The sequence below is a fragment of the Falco naumanni genome, chromosome Z (assembly GCF_017639655.2).
Source record: "Falco naumanni isolate bFalNau1 chromosome Z, bFalNau1.pat, whole genome shotgun sequence".
NCBI lineage: Eukaryota > Metazoa > Chordata > Aves > Falconiformes > Falconidae > Falco > Falco naumanni.
The window spans coordinates 66,960,631-66,978,613 of NC_054080.1; the positions used below are offsets into that span (position 1 = coordinate 66,960,631).

General features: G+C 39.7%; 2 protein-coding genes across 5 annotated transcripts in view; one reads left to right on the top strand and one right to left on the bottom strand.

The window, feature by feature from the left end:
- MTREX (Mtr4 exosome RNA helicase) overlaps positions 1-3,339 on the bottom strand; it is a 49,404-nt gene extending 46,065 nt beyond the window's left edge. Inside the window, exons 1-3 of the mRNA XM_040578889.1 lie at positions 2,973-3,339; positions 2,458-2,589; positions 804-870 (exon numbers count right to left, since the gene is read on the bottom strand). Coding sequence (XP_040434823.1) covers positions 804-870; positions 2,458-2,589; positions 2,973-3,091 — 318 coding nt within the window. The 5' untranslated portion in view covers positions 3,092-3,339. The remainder of the gene's footprint in view (positions 1-803; positions 871-2,457; positions 2,590-2,972) is intronic.
- A 166-nt stretch (positions 3,340-3,505) lies between these two features.
- Positions 3,506-17,983, top strand: part of DHX29 (DExH-box helicase 29) — a 29,662-nt gene continuing 15,184 nt past the window's right edge. For 2 of the 4 annotated variants that reach the window (XM_040579307.1, XM_040579308.1), the window contains exons 1-18: positions 3,506-3,730; positions 4,913-4,986; positions 5,798-5,911; positions 6,946-7,075; positions 7,459-7,601; positions 8,247-8,372; positions 8,820-8,946; positions 9,231-9,392; positions 9,973-10,138; positions 11,215-11,338; positions 11,776-12,372; positions 13,046-13,189; positions 13,281-13,457; positions 14,065-14,205; positions 15,718-15,862; positions 16,082-16,202; positions 17,104-17,188; positions 17,806-17,894. In XM_040579307.1, the coding sequence (XP_040435241.1) occupies positions 3,541-3,730; positions 4,913-4,986; positions 5,798-5,911; positions 6,946-7,075; positions 7,459-7,601; positions 8,247-8,372; positions 8,820-8,946; positions 9,231-9,392; positions 9,973-10,138; positions 11,215-11,338; positions 11,776-12,372; positions 13,046-13,189; positions 13,281-13,457; positions 14,065-14,205; positions 15,718-15,862; positions 16,082-16,202; positions 17,104-17,188; positions 17,806-17,894 (2,855 nt within the window). In that variant the 5' untranslated portion in view covers positions 3,506-3,540. Of the gene's footprint in view, positions 3,731-4,912; positions 4,987-5,797; positions 5,912-6,945; positions 7,076-7,458; positions 7,602-8,246; positions 8,373-8,819; positions 8,947-9,230; positions 9,393-9,486; positions 9,573-9,972; positions 10,139-11,214; positions 11,339-11,775; positions 12,373-13,045; positions 13,190-13,280; positions 13,458-14,064; positions 14,206-15,717; positions 15,863-16,081; positions 16,203-17,103; positions 17,189-17,805; positions 17,895-17,983 lie in introns of those variants that run through there. The other 2 variants (XM_040579310.1, XM_040579309.1) reach the window with 2 other exon arrangements.

Below are 17,983 nucleotides of genomic sequence, written 5' to 3' on the forward strand. Positions count from 1 at the left end.
TGGTGAGGTGGGTGTCAGTCTCCTCTCCCAAGTAACAATCTAGGACAAGAGGAAACGGCTTCAAGTTGCACTAGGGTAGGTTTACACTGGATATTAGGAAAAACTTCTTCATTCAAAGGGTTGTCAAGCATTGGAACAGGCTGCCCAGGGAGGTGGCTGAGTCACCATCCCTGGATGTGGCAAGTGTAGATGTGGCACTTAGAGACATTGTTTAAGGAGACTTGACAGTGTCAGGTTTACTGCTGGACTCTATGATCTTAAAGGTCTTTTCCACCCTAAACGATTCTATGATAGACTAAGTACAAGCACAATGAACAACATTATTATACTGCCAGTAATACATATGATTCTACACATTCTATGAGGAAAGGCTGGAAATAACATATAATTCTACGAATTCTATGAGGAAAGGCTGTTTAGCCTGGAGAAGACTGAGAGGGGATCTCATCAACACCTACAAAATCTTAAGGGTGAGTGTCAAGAGGATGGGGCCAGCCTCTTTTCAGTGGCGCCCAACGACACAAGGGTCAATGGGCACAAATTGAAACACAAGAAGTTCCATCTGAACATAAGAAAAAACTGCTTTTCTTTGAGGGTGACAGAGCTGGAACAGGCTGCGGTATCTCCTTCTTTGGAGACATTCAAAACCCACCTGGATGCAATTCTATGCAACCTGCTCTAGGTGACCCTGCTTTAGCAAGGGACTGGACTAGATGGTCTCCAGAGGTCACTTCCAACACCAGCCATTCTGTGATTCTGAGAAGCAAACCTATACTTTTCCTGTGCATTTTCACTGCACTCACCTCATGTGTACAGCCTTCAACAGTTTCCACAGCTTGCACCTTTACTTGAGGCATCAGGTCTGCCAGACTGAAAACACATGAGTTAGGATTGCCAAAAAGGTATTTAAAAAGCCTGTTTTCTTTAAAAATGTGAAAATGTTGAACTTCACCTCTACTTTAACTGCAATATTAAAAAAAAAGATGCACAAACATGAAATGAACAGCTGACAGAGGCTAATACCAGGACTAGTACTTGTAAGAGTTAAAGTTTTGCTACTACGTAAATTTGAGTTAGCTCCTGTTTTGGGATTTGTAACATCTTAAAACTTGCACCATAAAACATCACTTATATTGCATTTGAAGTTTTCTGATTAACTCAACACACACCAAAGCAAAATTCAAGACCCATATTCTTGTTACTAGTCAGGCCACCCAATAACAGCAGCCTGAAGCATCCTGACCAGCTGCCTAAAGACAGGACGCCCCACTTTTCCTTACTAGTCCCTTCTCTCATGGCAACAAGAAGAGGCTAGCCTTTCACTGCATAAAATAGTGGATTTTTCTGACAATTTTAACATACTTAGTAAGGTACTGGGGGCAAGTATATGTTCTACTGAGACCACTAACACAGAAACAGACTTAAAATGTTGACTCAGGCTCTGTTTCACTTCTATACAGGTAGCCTGTGTTTACAGTATTCTGAGAAGTTGTCTCATGACATTCTCATAGAAAATCTTACCATGAACTTCAAGAAAAATTACCATGTAAGACCAAATGACAATCCAGACCAGAATTCTGGCAGAAGTCAATTACACATCACCCACAGAAAGTGTTAGAACATAGCAAGCACATAATTTTTGTATTAAAGTTTTCCACATCTTGAGCTAGGAGGTACACATCTGCATTTGGCAGCTCTGGATGAACTTTTATTCCATGAACATTCCTAATAATTTTCTGAACCAACATAAACTTCCAAGTTCCCAAGATTCTCTTGGGATACACTCATCTGAAAAAGTGCCTGCATTGTCCCTTCAATCTGTTTCCAAAACCCCTCATAATACCTGTCATGAAATTCTGAAAAGAAAAGAACAAGAGACACGCAGGTCCCAAAGCACAGACATTCTGGCTTCCCTTCAGCTGCCTTATCTCCTCAGGTGTCAACATACACAAGCATACCCCCCTGTCTGTATTTAAGAATCCAAATATGCTGCAGTTATAACCTTACATGCCTCAAAAGCCTTGTTTCTGTCTCCTTGGCCAAATTCTTCTTCCTGTATTGCAAGCCAATTATGTCTTTCAGTGGCGTGGTACACAGCCAGCCTGCGTCCTCCCATGTGCCTTACTGCTTATGCCTTGCTATATGCCTGAAATCAACATGATAGCTTTGACCAAGGACCACCAATCCATATGCAGCAACCACAAACACATTAACATTTCATACCGCAGCTGCCTATCTTTCCATAATATTTTAAACATACCCAGTGTTTGTTATTGCTGAACCTGTACTACCAGTATATCTTCACTTATATAAATAATGGAAAATCAATTTCATATGCGAATTCATCTTTAGATGAAAACACTGCAAAACTACTTACATCTACTCTATTCACAACTGGCATAATGCTATCCAGAATGTCTTGAAATTATTTCCTTACATATTAAGCTAGGCACTTACTTAGCATCTTCTGATACAACATCCTCCAATTTTATCTTCTTTGCCAAAACAACATCTTCGGTACTACAGACCTCAGCCTCCCCTTTGGGCTTCTCTGTCGCAGCTACCGAAGATTTTTCCTCCAGTCGTTTTCTGCAACATTAAGTACACAACAAATTGCCTCTTATACGTATGTATTTGCAGGGGAAAAAAAATCAGGTGTTATACGGGCAACAGTGATCCCACTACATACAGGGCATAACCCACGGAACTTCAGCCACGAAAAACGTTGTGGGTTTTCAAACCACTTCCCGGGTGAGCATGCCTCAAGGTCCCCACGCTTCCCAATAGACCACAGCGCCCGGACCCGGGATCCCAGGACAGGGCGCCCCTTTAGGCTACACCGACTCCCCGGTCCCGAGAGGATTCAGTAGTTCAAACAAGCTGGCAGAAGCCGGACCCATCAGTGCGGCCCGAGCCTCAGCCGCCAGAGCGACCCGCCGCCCTGCTCCCCCGGCCAGCCACCGCGCCCTCACCCCGGTTTCCTGGCGCCCTCGGTGGCGCCCGTTTTGCTCTTCTTGGCCCCAGAGGCAGCGGCGGCGGTCGAGTCATCCTCAAACACGCTGAAGAGCTCATCTCCAAATGCGTCCGCCATCTTCCCCACCGGTCCCACAATGCCCGGCGCGGGACAGCCTCCCCTTGCCCCGCCGGATCCTTTCCGCCCCTACGCCGGCGCTGCACGCCGAAGAGAAACACAGCTCCCCACCACCTCCGAGCACCAGGAGTCCCCACGCACGGCCTGGGCCCGGGCCCGATCCCGTTCCCGGTCACACCGCACCAGCGCTGAGGCACCGTGTGCTTCCCGCCAGCCTACGCCCGCCCCGCGCAAGGCCTTCCCACAACCCCCCGCGGCCGGCGGTGGCCCTTGCCCCGGAACCCGCTTTCCGCGAAGCCTAGGAGGCCCGGCGGCGGCGAGATGGTCTCCCTCATGCGTTGACCAATGGGAGACGGAGGGCGGTGCCAAGCGGATGGCACCTGCCAATGGCGAGCGGCGGGCGGTGCCAACCGTGGTGCCCGGATCTCGAGGCCGGGACGGGGGTAGCCATGGGCGGCCGCAACAAGAAGCAGCGGGCGGGCAGCGCGGCCCACACCGCCTCTGCCGCCACCGCCGCTGCCCGGGCGCGAGCCCGAGCCGCTGCTGAGGCTGGCGCTGTTGTCGCCGCCGCCGCGGAGGCGAGCAGCCGAGTGGCGCCGCGGCCGCCGCCCGCTTCCAAGGAGCCGCGTGTCAAGCAAGGTACCGGGCCTCGCGGCGTGAGGCGGCCCGGCCAGGGCGCCCCGGGGGCGGCCGTGCCGCGGGGAGGAGGGGCGCGGGGTGCAGGCGGCAGAGCGGCGCCCAGCTGGCCCGGAGCGTACGGAGGGGCAGTTTCGTTGGGGAGCCGCCGAGGGCGCGGCCTGCCTCTACCGGGGGCCGGGCGCCGGGCGCTGCGGGAGGAGGCCTGCGAAAGGCTGGGCGCTGCTGACCGCCGGGAAGGGACCCTCATACCCCGCCGGCACGGCCTGGGTCAGGCCTGGATGTAGCCTGCCTGGCCTTCAGGGGTGTCCCTGAGCAGACGAGCCTTCTTGGCATCGAAGTGTTGAATTAGTTACAAAAAACCTGTCATTAGAGTACTGGCAGTTCTTGTGGACAAAACGTTGGTGTGGCACTTTCCCAGAAATAAGCTGCTTCTGCTGGTGTTCCTTCCATATGTGCTCAAAACCAACGTAAGGTAGACTTGGGATAATATTTTTTTGCATGTGTCCTGAAAGAAGTCCAGAGCAGTTCCAGGGCTGGAGGCACTTCAGCAGTGTTGGATGAGCTGAGGGTTGACTGTTCTGTGTGCAGCCTGTAAAACTGGTATTCTGCAGCACCGTGAGGTGTCTGGTTTCAGTGAACCAGCTTTGCCAGATGTACTGTTGTAAGGAACACCAGCTGTGGCTTAGGGTCTTCCTGAGCCAAATGCAGTGTTTTTTAAATGCCCTCCCAAACACAGGCTACACAAACAGCTGTGCTGTCTGCCCTTGGACTTCAGTAAACGTCCAATATCCACAGCTTTAGTGCAGACAGTTCCATTATGTAGCTATGCATTAGTAATAAACCTCAACAGTCTTCCTTGTTTTGAACCTGCCATTAAGTTCCCTGTTTGACACTCCTTGTTCAGTGTTAAGAGAAACTGAGCCGTCAATCCCATTTCCTCTTACTGTGCTACCTGGGATTTTTAGTTTGTCTGCTAAGAATCACATACTTCTTCACTGTTCCTTGATCAGGAAGGGCCTGTCTGTACGGTTGATTATCCTTATTGTTGTTAGGTACCTGCATATTTCTGGCAAATTAGTATTTGTTTGCACTAGCCTGGACTATGTTATGTCTGCTTTAGCTACTGTAAAAAATGTTCTTGGTGTTCTGCTTACGTAATTGATGGTTATTTGCAATTTGCAGGTCCAAAAACTTACAGTTTTAGTTCAACGACAGATTCCAGTGCTGCTGCAAATCTAGATAAATCTGTTCTTAAGGTGAGTATCTTCTTTAGGTAAAACAACTTCAGTTTTCCTAGTAATAATTTAATAGTAAATATTTCTTATAGCTCTTCTTTAGTGTTATGTTGTGGGTAAACTACATTTGTGTGTTAGATGTGGAGTGTCTTGAACTTACGTTTTGGGTTTTGAGTGAACTCTGAGAAATAGCTGTAACCTAACAGGGTAGAAGGTTGTCTGCATTTTTTTAAATAATGTATTGCATGCAGGGCTACTAAGAGTTATGTTTGGGCTTCTGCTGTGCATATGGATTCTTCTTCCTGTCAGAAGAAGAATACAGGGGGTTTTTTTACAAACGCAGTAACTACCAAAGTTTGGTAAGTGTTTTAGAAGTGTTAAAAATACTAGAATTACTAGTTTACTAAAATGATTTTTTTTAAGCTGGATAGGGAGGACAGAGTATGACAGATTGTATCTTGATGATCAGATCATTCTATACCAGCTCTTGTAAGCAGAGGAGAAAGGCCTTGTTCTTTCTAGTAGAGTTTTTTTTATTATTTCCTTGCAGTATTTCTCTTGACATAGTAAATTTCCTTGAGGATGTAAATGGGCCTTCTCTGTAATAAGGAATGAATTCTTCCATTTCAAGTAAAGACATATAGCTTGCAGAAGTAGGAAGAAAGTGTCCCTGTTGTAAGAAATGTTTACTGCACTTAGAGAAAGCTGGAAAATCTGAGGTTTGAATGGCAGAGATATTTCTGCATTCTTATTTCCTTAGCCGTGAAAAGCATTGATATATCACAAAAATTTGTAATGTTTTGCTTAGTGTCAACTAATTTTCTCTGTGCAGGTAATGATAAATGGTAATTTGGAGAAAAGGATTATTGATGTAATCAATGACCATAAAGCCCAAAATGATGACAAAGGAATGATTTCCAGAAGACTTACTGCTAAAAAACTACAGGTAGAGTTTAAAGTGTTGTTCTCTGACCATTGTTTATTTAGAACAAATTTCGTCTGTGTGCAGTTCAAACCAGTGTAGTATGCTTTCCAGCCGTTGCATTAATGACTAATCCAGTGGAATTTACAAGTATACTTATTATGAAAGATGCATCTTTATGCATTCAGTAACTAAAATTGGAGTCTTCAGACAGGATAGAGGAATAGAACTTAATAGGAATGTATGTTGTGTTTTAACCCCAGCCAGCATCCAGGCCCCACACAGCCAATTGCTCACTCCCCCTTACCCAGAGGGATGGGAAAGAGGGTCAGAAAGGAATGTAAAACTCAAGGGTTGAGATAAGAACAATTTAATGGGTAAAGCAGAAGCCACCCATGCAAGCAAAGCAAAGCAAGGAATTCCCGTGGGCAGGCAGGTGTTTGGCTGTTCCCAGGAAAGCTGGGATCCATCATGTGGAACGGTTACTCAGGAAGAAAAACACCATAATGCCAAATGTCCCCCCTTTCCTCCTTCTTCCCCCAGTTTATATACTCAGCATGACGTCATATGGCATGGAATACCTCTTTGCCTAGCTTGGGTCACCTGTCCTGGCTGTGTCTCACATTTGAGAACACACATTTTTTGGCTATGATGGGAGAACAATCTGTTGTTCTCACATCACAGCCAAAACGCAGCACTCTACTAGGTACTAAGAAGAAAATTAACTCTATCCCAGCTGAAACCAGGACAATATATTATGTTTTTAGTTCCATAAAGCCGGAAAATTTTGGGTTTATCATTCTAACTAGAAAATAAATATGTTCTGTATAAAGGCTGGGGTGTAATTTGTTTATACATATGCATACATATTTACAATAAAAACACTGTAAGATCTGTATGCAAAACAGGAGTTCCTACTCAGCCTTCTGATCTATTAATATATGCTGTTTACCTCCATTTAATGTCAGTTACCTGGTATGTGGGAAGTAGTAGTTTACAAGCCTATGTTACCTTGCTAGATTGAAACCTAGTATTTTCTGACTTTTTTTTATTTATAGGATGTATACATGGCTTTACAAAGATTTTCTTTTAAGACTGAGCACATTGAAGAAGCAATGAAAAATACACTTTTATATGGTGGTGATCTTCACTCTGCACTTGATTGGCTTTGTTTAAACCTTCCTGACAGTGAGTATGGTGGCGAAAAATTGACTTACTGTTTTTTGCCAAAGAGTAATAGGACATACTCTGGCATGGAAATGCTTTGTAGGAGTAATTAAATATATTGTTTCAGTAAGATTGGTTGTCATCATGGTGTTCCTCTCCTAGATGCGCTGCTGGCTGGTTCTTGGGTATTTTTTTAGTGTATAAAGTTTTGTAGACCTCTTGTTCCTACTTATAGAGTGTTATGGAAGTCCCAAGCAAATACTGGCTTATCTAAATGCTGAAGCCTAATTTTATTTCAAGCATGTTGTCTTTATATGTTCCTCTGGTTGGCTCTCAACACACTGTAAAAGACTTTCAGTAATTGTTATTGACCTATTCTGTGACATGGGGTTTTTATTTTGAAGATGCTTTGCCTGAAGGTTTTAGCCAGCAGTTTGAAGAACAGCAACAGAAACCTAGAGCAAAATTTTCTTCTCCTGTGTCACAACGTGAACCTCCACCTCGCTTAGCAGATAACAAAAGGAAAGAAAATGTCTCTGCAACTAAGGTGATCTGAGAAATTAATTTGTATTTACTGGGGGGGAGAGAGAAAAAAAGTTTTCTAAAATACAGAGTTTGCATTGACTTACAACACTGATATGAAAAACTTCTGAAAATATGCTGTGCTTAATAACTGTCACCCATGTTATTTTAACCTCAGTAGAATGGTCATTTGGAGGTGACTTTTTTTTCACATGGAGTCTAGAAGGCTCTTGATAATTCATTTTTGTGTTAAAGCATAGCTTAATTTTCTGCTGGAAGGGGTTTGTTCTGTTTATTTACAAATGGCATTTTTTACGTACTTGGATGGATTTAAGTTTGCCTGTGTACTTACAGTGGTTTGATTTCTGTGGTTATTGAATCTTAAACCTAGAAACTGGACAGATTTCTTGCAAATTGTATTTGTTTTTTTTTTTCTTACAGCAGTTATAATTGTTCAGGTGTTAAGATCTATGTAAGTGTATCATGAGATGTTTACGCCAGTTGGAGAAGTTTGCTCCATGGTTTCGTGTGTTATTTAAGTCATATGACTTAGGAGGTTTTATGTATGTATATATAATCTTAAGCAACGGTTCCTCAATGCTGACAGAGAAAGGCATTGCTGTTTTCACTTACTGTTATAATTACTTTTAATTTTCATTGCTCTTCCTAGGAGACTGATGTGGAGAAGGAGAAAGAAACTAGTGTGAAGGAATGGATTTTACGATATGCTGAGCAACAGAGTGATGAAGAGAAGAATGAATCTGTAAAAGAGACAGATGAAGAAAAGTTTGACCCAGTAAGACAAAATAATGTTTCATGGAAGTATTTCAAAAACTAGTAAGTCTGGTACATCTGCAAGTGATGGATCTCTTTTCTTAAAAATTGGGGGTTGAATACTACTTTTATATTACTTTTTAATTTTACATTTGTAGGCTACTGAAGTTGTAATATAGTAAAACTTTTCATTTCCAAAGTTGTTTTTTCTCTCACTTTTTTTTTTGTATTGCGTTCAATATACTGAATGCATTGTGCTGGAACAAAAATTCTTGAAATGCATTTCAGATTAGAAAGTGACTGTCAAATTCTAGAGGTTTTGACTATTAATTACATAAAAACGAGTTGTTCCTACTTTGTGTAAGCTTGTTGTAGAGGACAAAAAATACCCACTTCTTTATTATGAATTTCATTACAACTGACAAGCATACAATATTCCACTTATAATTAATAATTCTGTTTGAAATAGAATGAGAGGTATGTACATCTGGCTGCCAAGCTTTCAGAAACAAAAGACCAAGCAAGCATCTCCAAGCAAGACAAGGACAAGCAAGGCCAGAAGGTAGCGCAGGAGAAAATAAGAAGAATTCAGCAAGGTAGAGTTATGCAAATTATCTGTGTTTTTATTTCATGGCCTGCATATTTGTTAGGCAAGTAACTCTTAGTTAAATTGAAATGATTTAATAATTTTTTACACCACTGTGTGAATTGCATGCTTTCCTGAATCTACCCTTTACATGTGGATCAAATTCTAATAAGTCAGTAACATTTCACTGTTTCTGGTTTTGGGTGCTCAGTGTGAGTTAATATGATTGATCTTTTTTTTAAAGAATAAATGCTCAGCAGTTGATAAGTGTAAGTGGTATTGTCTCTATGACAGAAATGGCAATACTTGAAGAACATCCGGTATTTAATCCTGCTGTAAAGATATCAAACCAACAACAAAAAGAAAAGAAAAAACCTCCTTCATCTCAGCCTCAAGAAAGCACTTTGAATTTGAGCTTGCTTGAAAAACCTGATGGTGCTGCAAAGGAAGGGAAAGGTGTGTTGGAAATAATACAGTACAAGCTTGAAGTGTATCGCAAATTTCCAGTATTAGTTCTTGTTTTTCTAGGTTATCTTGCACTGCAGTGCTGAGTCATCAAGCTCTGATTGTGGGAGAGGCAGGGGGACTACTTCACTAACCAAGTTGTCTCTAAAGGATCTGTATTTGTTTTAGCAGGTGACGTTGAAAACTATTTTTGCCATACTGTCATGTCTAAAACTTTTATTATTTTTAATTGTAGGGCTAGTTACTGTTTCCATTGTCACCCTCTCATCTCTTTATAAACTATTTTCATTGTAAACCTTCAAACAGTTACTGATAACCAAACCAGTGAAAGTTCTTGAATCATTGGGTTATCAAAGACAGCAAACAAAATACTGTAATTTCCTGCTAGATATGTTTATGGGAAAAGCAGGAAATTCTGTCATGTATCAGTACAAGTATTTCTGCAAAACATTTCAGAAAATACTGTGCTTTAGTAAAAATACATTGTGAAGAAAAGGTAATAACATTCTCTGCTATCCAAGGAATGTAAAATAAATATGGGGAGACTTAAAATGTCTTTCTGCTCTTGTAGTGAAAAAGAAAGAACCACTAGATGTAAGAAATTTTGATTACAGTGCTCGAAGCTGGACTGGTAAATCTCCAAAACAATTTTTGATTGACTGGTGCAGGAAGAATTTTCCCAAAAGCCCAAATCCTGCTTTTGAAAAAGTTCCAGTTGGAAAATATTGGAAATGTAGGTAGGTATTTCCTAGAAACTTTTTATTTTCCTTTAGTTCATTTAAAAATAAAAATGCTGACTACTTCTGTCTTGTCATGTTGATCCAGATTTTTATGACTATAGTGCATTTAACAGTTTTGGGTTTTGTTTTTGGTTTGGTATTTTTTATTCCAGTAGGGACGTATTTCATTCTGTGTAGCTCTGAAAAGTAATGCTTAGACTGGACACAAAAATAAGGTTCTAGTGCATGATTGATTTTTGATTCTGTACTGCTGAAAGAAAGGTTCTGAAGCAAGCTTGTGAGATAAATTTGGACAATTAACTTAGGGTAATTGCATTCAAAGTAATATATTAAATCACAGGTTTTAAGCATATGAATACCGAAAACCCTTTGTGGATTGTTTAAAAGACAGTGGAAGTTAGAAATTTGTATGAAAGTTACTGTAAGTTTGTAACCAAAACAGTGCAGTATCTGTGACTTTTAAATTTATTCTAGAAAATGGGTCTGTAAGATAGTGGTATGAATTAGAATATTAAATATAAATAAAGTAGACATGGCATTACAAATGAGTTATGCTTATTGAAAGAACCAATTAAAAGAAGCTGTTGTCTTGTGAATTAAAAGCTAGTAATATACTGTCCCCCTAAGAATATGAGAAACTTGGCTGCTGGTCTGACTGACATAATCTGTTAAACATCCGTTTCCATCTCAGTAGGTCACTAACTGTTATCTCAATCTATGCTAGGTAGTTAGACATACACAAACAAGTATTTAGTCCTTCTTCCAAAGCAACTAACCTTAATGGTGATCTATATATGTATAATTACTTCTGCTTTGAAGAAAATGATAAAGCTCAAGACTGGGAAGAAGAAACAACCACCCACAAATTCACTTTTGGAATCTGCTGCTAGAGATTTTCTGCCATTCAGTCAAAATTTGTTTGCCGTTTCTGTTTACAAAATGCTATAAGTTTATTTAGCTTATTTTCTCTATTGGAGTTTCACTGTTTAAGTTTTAAACAAAAACCAAAACAGATGTGGTGTTATATAGGTAACAAAAATTAAGAGAAATGCCTATATGAATTTCTCTTTAAGGGTCAGGATTATGAAATCGTCAGATGATGTAATGGCAATGTGTCCTACAATTGTAACAGAAGATAGTATGCAAGCACAACATCTAGCTGCTACTTTGGCACTCTACCATTTAACCAAAGGACAAGTAAGATTTTCACCAACATTACTGTTCTTAGCTTGGAATGTGTTTCTGCACTTGTTCATTGTATCTGTAGTTACTTCATTAAACTGTGTTTAGAATTTGTTTCCCATTAAATTGTTAGCTTCTATTATATGTTCATTTGCTTTTATCTGTAATTATGCCTATGTGTTGCAGCACACTGGGAGGAAACTTTCTGATAGTAAAATTGTTCTTGCAGTGTTGTAAAGAATGCAACACATTCTTTTTTGACAATGTATATAAAGACAATGTATTTTTGACATATTACTGTTTTCATAGTTTCTGTATATAGAAATAGCTCCCTATTTCATGTTTTGTTACATTTCTTCCCACTCAGATTCATTTATGAATAAAATCAGTGATACTACTAAGTAGTACATAAAGTAATTTTTTTTTTTTTTTTCTGCTTTTTCTGCCTGAAGTCAGTTCATCAGTTACTGCCTCCTACCTACAGAGATGTCTGGCTAGAATGGAGGGATATTGAAAAGAAAAAGGAAGAAGAAAACAAGATAGAAACGAACAAACCTCGTGATAACTTTATTGCTAGATTATTAAACAAACTCAAACAACAACAGCAACTGCAGTCTGAAAACCAGCCAAAAGTATCTGAGGGTCCTGAGGATTCCTGGGAAGACTTAGTTTCTGATGAGGACTTCAGCAGTCTCTCCCTTGAGACCTCAGGCACAGATAATTTGGAACCTTCAAGGGTTTTGTTCAAAAAGCTGCAAAGTTCCTCCAGATACCAGAGGCTTCTGAAAGAGAGACAGGAGTTACCTGTGTTTAAGCACAGATACTCAATTGTAGAAACTCTTAAAAAACATAGAGTAGTTGTTGTGGCCGGTGAAACAGGCAGCGGGAAGAGTACCCAGGTGCCCCATTTCCTGTTAGAAGACTTGTTGCTAAATGAAGGATCAAATAAATGTAACATTGTTTGTACACAACCCCGAAGAATCTCGGCAGTGAGTCTGGCAACCAGGGTTTGTGAAGAGCTAGGCTGTGAATCCGGACCAGGAGGAAAAGTAAGATGTGCCCGAATTCCTTCTTCTACTCTTGATCAGATACAGGGGGATTGATTGTTGGTACAAAGTGAAAGCATCATTTCTTACACAACCAAATACTTAGATGTTACTTTCCCTTGAAAAAGGCTACTTGCTATGCTAGCTGTTTCTTAATTGTCACCAATGAACCTCTGGATATCTATGTACAATGTCTAAAATCTTCAGAGTGGTTAAGAGCAAGAGTTTCATAATGGGGGTGGTCAAATATTGGAGCAGACTGGCCAGACACTCTGGAATCCCTGTCAGGGATGGAGAAAACTCATCTGATATAAGGCAACCTGGTCTGATCTTGAGTGAGGCCCTGCTTTGAGAGGCCCCTTCCAACATGTTACTTTATTTGAAGAAAACCAAGGACCTGTATGTTTTATGGTCGTCAGTCTGCAAAAATACTTTTGTTTGAGGACTGTGAAGAATAGAGTTCTAGAGAAGCTTTATAGATTTTGGTGTATCTTTCCTTTCTTAACAAAGGAAAGTACATGTATGAAAAAAGTGTGGTAGTCATTCACCATACTATTTAATTAGGGACTTGTGCAGTGACCAAATCCAACAGTGATTAAATTTTGCTTAGTTTTTAATATCTCTAGCTTATATACTATTTTATGTTATTCCTGTATTTTTAATATCTCTTTTAAAGAATTCTCTATGTGGATATCAAATTCGTATGGAATCAAGAACAGGAGAAGCCACCAGACTGCTCTACTGTACAACAGGTGTCCTGCTTCGGAAACTTCAGGAAGATGGTCATCTTTCAAGTATATCTCATGTTATTGTAGATGAGGTTATCAGCTCTGACTATTTTGCAGAAATTACAGTTTTTTCTGGGCTTTGACTTGTACTAAAGCCTTACTATAGATTTTTTTTATTTCTAGGTACATGAGAGAAGTGTCCAATCTGATTTCTTGCTAGTTATTCTGAAGGAGATCTTGCATAAGCGTTCAGACTTGCATCTGATTTTAATGAGTGCTACTGTAGACAGTGAGAAGTTTTCCAGCTATTTCTCTCACTGTCCCATTTTAAGGATCTCGGGGAGGAGTTACCCTGTTGAGGTAGGCAAATGTTCCTTTGATTATGCAAAACACTTACATGCATATATACACTGTTTGCCTGGTTAGCGTCTCTAGGAAATACACCTCTTATCACTCTTTTTCTTATCAAAAATACATATCTTAAATGCATTTCAAGGACTTGTAACCCTTCTCCTTTTTGAAAATATAGAATAGCTTCAGTGCTTTGAAGTACAGCGTCATGCTGGTTTTTTTGATGGATATATATTTGGTTATCAATCTGTCAGTGATAGTTTCATTTTTATATATTCAACCTAGTAGAAAGGAAAGCATTTAAGTCCCCTCCACCCCTGCTGCAACTTTGTCATTACACTTTTATATGTGTTTCTCATGCATGTTAGTGTAAGCTATGGTAAAGATAATGTTAGTGATCAAGTGGAGAGAGAGGCCCATTAACAAACTCATAGCAGCTCTAGGTGTAGGTTTTAAGAAATTGTAAGAAAGACTAAGTTGAAATTTGCAAGATCTGTTACAGCATTAAAAGAGAAGGGCGTGCACTGTCCAGCTTTGTGTGAAAGCTTTAAAAAACAAGAAAGGTGCTGATGAAATTTTGACATGCCTGTATTTCTTCTGTAAATTTTCACTAAAGATTTTCCATGTTGAAGATGTAATTGAAGCAACTGGCTACGTTCTGGAGAAAGACTCAGAATATTGTCAAAAGTTCTTGGAGGAGGAGGAGGAAGTAACAGTAAATGTTACTAGCAAAGGAGGAGGCACTATGAAGTATCAGGTAAAATAGGCATTTCTAGTTTTGTCTTGGAAATCTTGATTTTATTTTTCTTTTTAAATTACCACTTTAGTTCCTTTTATTAAATATGATTGGATTATATAGTATCCAGTAGTCTGTCAGATGGTAAGACAGACACGATGGCCTCCAACAGTGGAAAACAAATAGTTATTAACACTGCACCCATACCTTTCTCTGCAACTCTTTTATAGCTGTCTGGATTTTGCTGTACTTGTTGTTGTCTTGTACAGATTTCTAGCTCTAGATCTTTGAGCAGCAGCAAGGGAAAGAATTCTCCTAGGTAGTGAACCTAACAGCAGAAGAGGCAAGGTCATACCCTTCTTAGCTAAAAAACTCTGAAGATCCTCCAACTTGCCATGCCAAATGAGATGATTGACATGAGATTATGTAGAGCTTTTTAGTTTAACAGCTGTGGTTAATCCTGTAGGTACTCTGCAGTGACAGCTGTATGTGCTTCTGGATCAGAATTCTTGAAGAGAACAGTATGTGAATGCCAACTGGTTTTAGCCAACTTGGACTGTTCATCTAAACTGTATATGTCTTGGAGATACCTGTCCACTCTGACTTGTTCTCTCAAAGTATCTTGAAGGACCATTTAGCTTTGTGTGACCAATGCTGATGCATATTTTTAACAATATGATGTCACGTGCTCTGCTGATTTCGTTAGATTTTTTTTAACCCTAGAGTGGTAGTTACCCCATACATCACAACAGCATCCTTTAGTTGAAGCCTAAGCTCTCTCCTGAGGGCTCCTCCATCTTTGTGGTTTGTTTCTGTTGAGCCTTCAGTACAGAAGGATATGTGGTGGCAAGCTTCTTTGTAGTGCATTGATTAACAATGAAATAATTTACAGTAGTGCTGCTTAATATAGAAGCCTTATGCTAAGTATTTACCTGTAGGGCATTTATAAACAATTTACGTGTCTGTATGTTCTGCTAACTGTCCCTTCCTCCTTCTTTCTTCCCATTCTGAAACACTGCAGGAGTTGCCACCTAAATCACTCAACTTTCATTGCAATCATCATTCTAGAAGGTTGAGGTGAGGGAGAGGAGAAAGTGGAGACTGGTTTCTTATACCCCAACATAGTTTTGAAAGAAGAGTAGCCACCCTTTTACCCCATTTTGAATTGATGCTAGTTGGGTGTCCGATGTGGACCTGGGAACTGTTTTCATTTGTAAAACAGACTGTATGGTACTGTTTGCACAGACTTCTAATTTTTATTCTTTCCTTTTCAGTCTTAGATTTTGTTTAATAGTAACAGGCGCCTATACACAGGTTATGTAGGTGGCTGTGATTTGATCTCACAGCGATTTTGGTGGGAAGTTAATTAAATGTCTCCTATCTCAAACTCTGTTTTAAGAAGCCTAAATGAAGTGAATGACATATTGACTTTTTGCTGTGTTAACTTCTTTTAAAACACTGAGAATTATTTATTTTTTTCCCTACTCTTTTTGTGTTGGCGCTTTTTTTTCGTTTGTTTGTTTGTTTGTTTAGGAATATGTCCCAGTCCAGTCTGGATCTAGTAAGAATTTGGCTCCTTACTATGGAAACTATAGCAGTCGTACGCAGCAGGCTATTGTCTACATGAACCCTTACAAGATCAACCTTGAACTTATTTTGGAGTTGCTTGCATACTTAGGTACAGTCTACTTCTCAAGTACTTTATATACTTGTTTATATACTTGGAGCTGTCCTTTGGACTTACTTTCCAGTGCCTCTACTGGAGTACTTGATTTCATTCTTATGTGAAACATCCTACAAAGCACTTGCTGCAGGGGCCAGAATTAGTTCCTGTTTTCAAGTGAAGCTGTTTGCAAATGCGTATGTCTTAATATGTGCCTGTACTGTAACTTTCCAGATAGAAGTCCTCAGTTCAAGAACGTTGAGGGTGCTGTGCTGATCTTTTTACCAGGCCTTGCCCATATCCAACAGCTGTATGATCTCATTTCAACTGATAGAAGATTTAACTTGCGTGACAGGTAGTGCAGATACCTTCTGTGATAGTTTAATGAACGTGTATGTTGGGTTTAAAGGTCTGCTATTCTTGAAAAGGGAAATTGAGTTATACCTCTGAGCTTTGTGCTCATGTAGTTCTATTATCTAAAAAGGATACAAGCGAGAACAACAGGTGCTTGGGAATGGTACAGTAATAACTTTTTTTTCTTCTTTTGGTTTTATTTATCAACAAATTTAATGACAAAGCACTTCTTGTCTACTTCTTAAAGTATGGAAGCTGCTATATCTGGGATACAGCTTTCTGTGCCTTACTATTTACATGGAAGTGACTACTTCCTGAGAGATCCAGAGACAGTAATCTACCAAGAAAAATGGCATAGTGTTGTAGCGACAATTAGCAACATGATGGCCTAAGAACAACATTTGCAGTCAAATTCTAAAGATTCATAGGTGGACTAAGATGTCAAGGCCTAGAAGAGAAGGGAAGTAAAATCTCTGTGACTGTCTCATCTCTGAAGGCCTCTTAGTTGGGCTGAGAGTTGCATGTGTTTATGGTTCTGTGCAGTTTCAGTAATGGTCTTTGTCTTAAAAGCACAACGAAAACAAGTCGGATTCATGGACACTTGGTTCCCTTTTTTGCTATGCTATTGATGTAAATTAACCTAGAGTTGTGCAGTAGCAGTATTTTTCCTGCATTATTACCAAATAGAGGAACAGCCCTATAAACTAATGATGTTATCTTTTCTTGATACTGTAATAAAACACCAAAGCAGACTTTTTGTGCCTAATCGTACAAAGTTTTCACTCTTTCCAGTGTACATTCTGGTTGCTTTCTCCAAACTGTTATCATTGTTTTGGTCTCATTGCTTTTACAGTATCTTATTTTGATAAGTGTGTATTGATTAGTGTCGCTTCTTGTTCTAGGCACAGGTTGATAGCTTTGCATTCTGTTCTTTCAACTCAAGACCAAGCAGCTGCATTCACAATACCTCCTATTGGTATTAGAAAGGTATGATGTATTTAGAAAGGCAGAGTTCATTAAAAGAAGAAACTTTCTGTGGATGTGACTCTGAATTGTTTTAAAATTAAATCATACAGAATTACACATGAACCAGATATTCCTGGAATTTTCTCACTGCAGAGAAACAATTCTTCTATTCTGGTGCTCTGTAACAGATAGAAGCTAGCATGCTGTGGAAACTTTGACAGTAATCAGACAAATTTTTAAAGATAGTATTTTTCCAAGAGCTTCTTTAACTATTGGCTTTCTTGTATTTTAATTATTATTAACCAGTAACTATAGCTCTTACCTGGGAAAACAGTATTTAACTTACTGTCAAACTAATCAAAAACTTGACCAATTTTGGCAGGTACTAGCTACTAACTTTGATGGATTATAGAACAAAGTGAATGTGAAATTCTTACTTAACTTTTGTGTGCTCGGTAGTTGGGGAAGACCAAACTATTTTCCAAGTCATGTAGTTTGTCATACTTTGTCAGATTATTTAAGGAAACATTTCTGGGTTAAAAACTTGAACCAGAGTTAGTCTACAATATTGATTAAAAGGATGAAAACTGTTAGACTTTCCATAATTCTTTTATTTATATTATGTTACTACTTTTCAGATCGTTTTGGCAACCAATATAGCAGAGACGGGTATTACAATACCAGATGTGGTGTTTGTAATTGATACTGGGAGAACAAAAGAAAATAGGTGAGTTTAAATCTTATTTTTTTAATCAGTTGCCCTGTGATTACTGTAAATACTCGGCGGTTAGTACTGCAAGAATGTTGTAGTGTCCT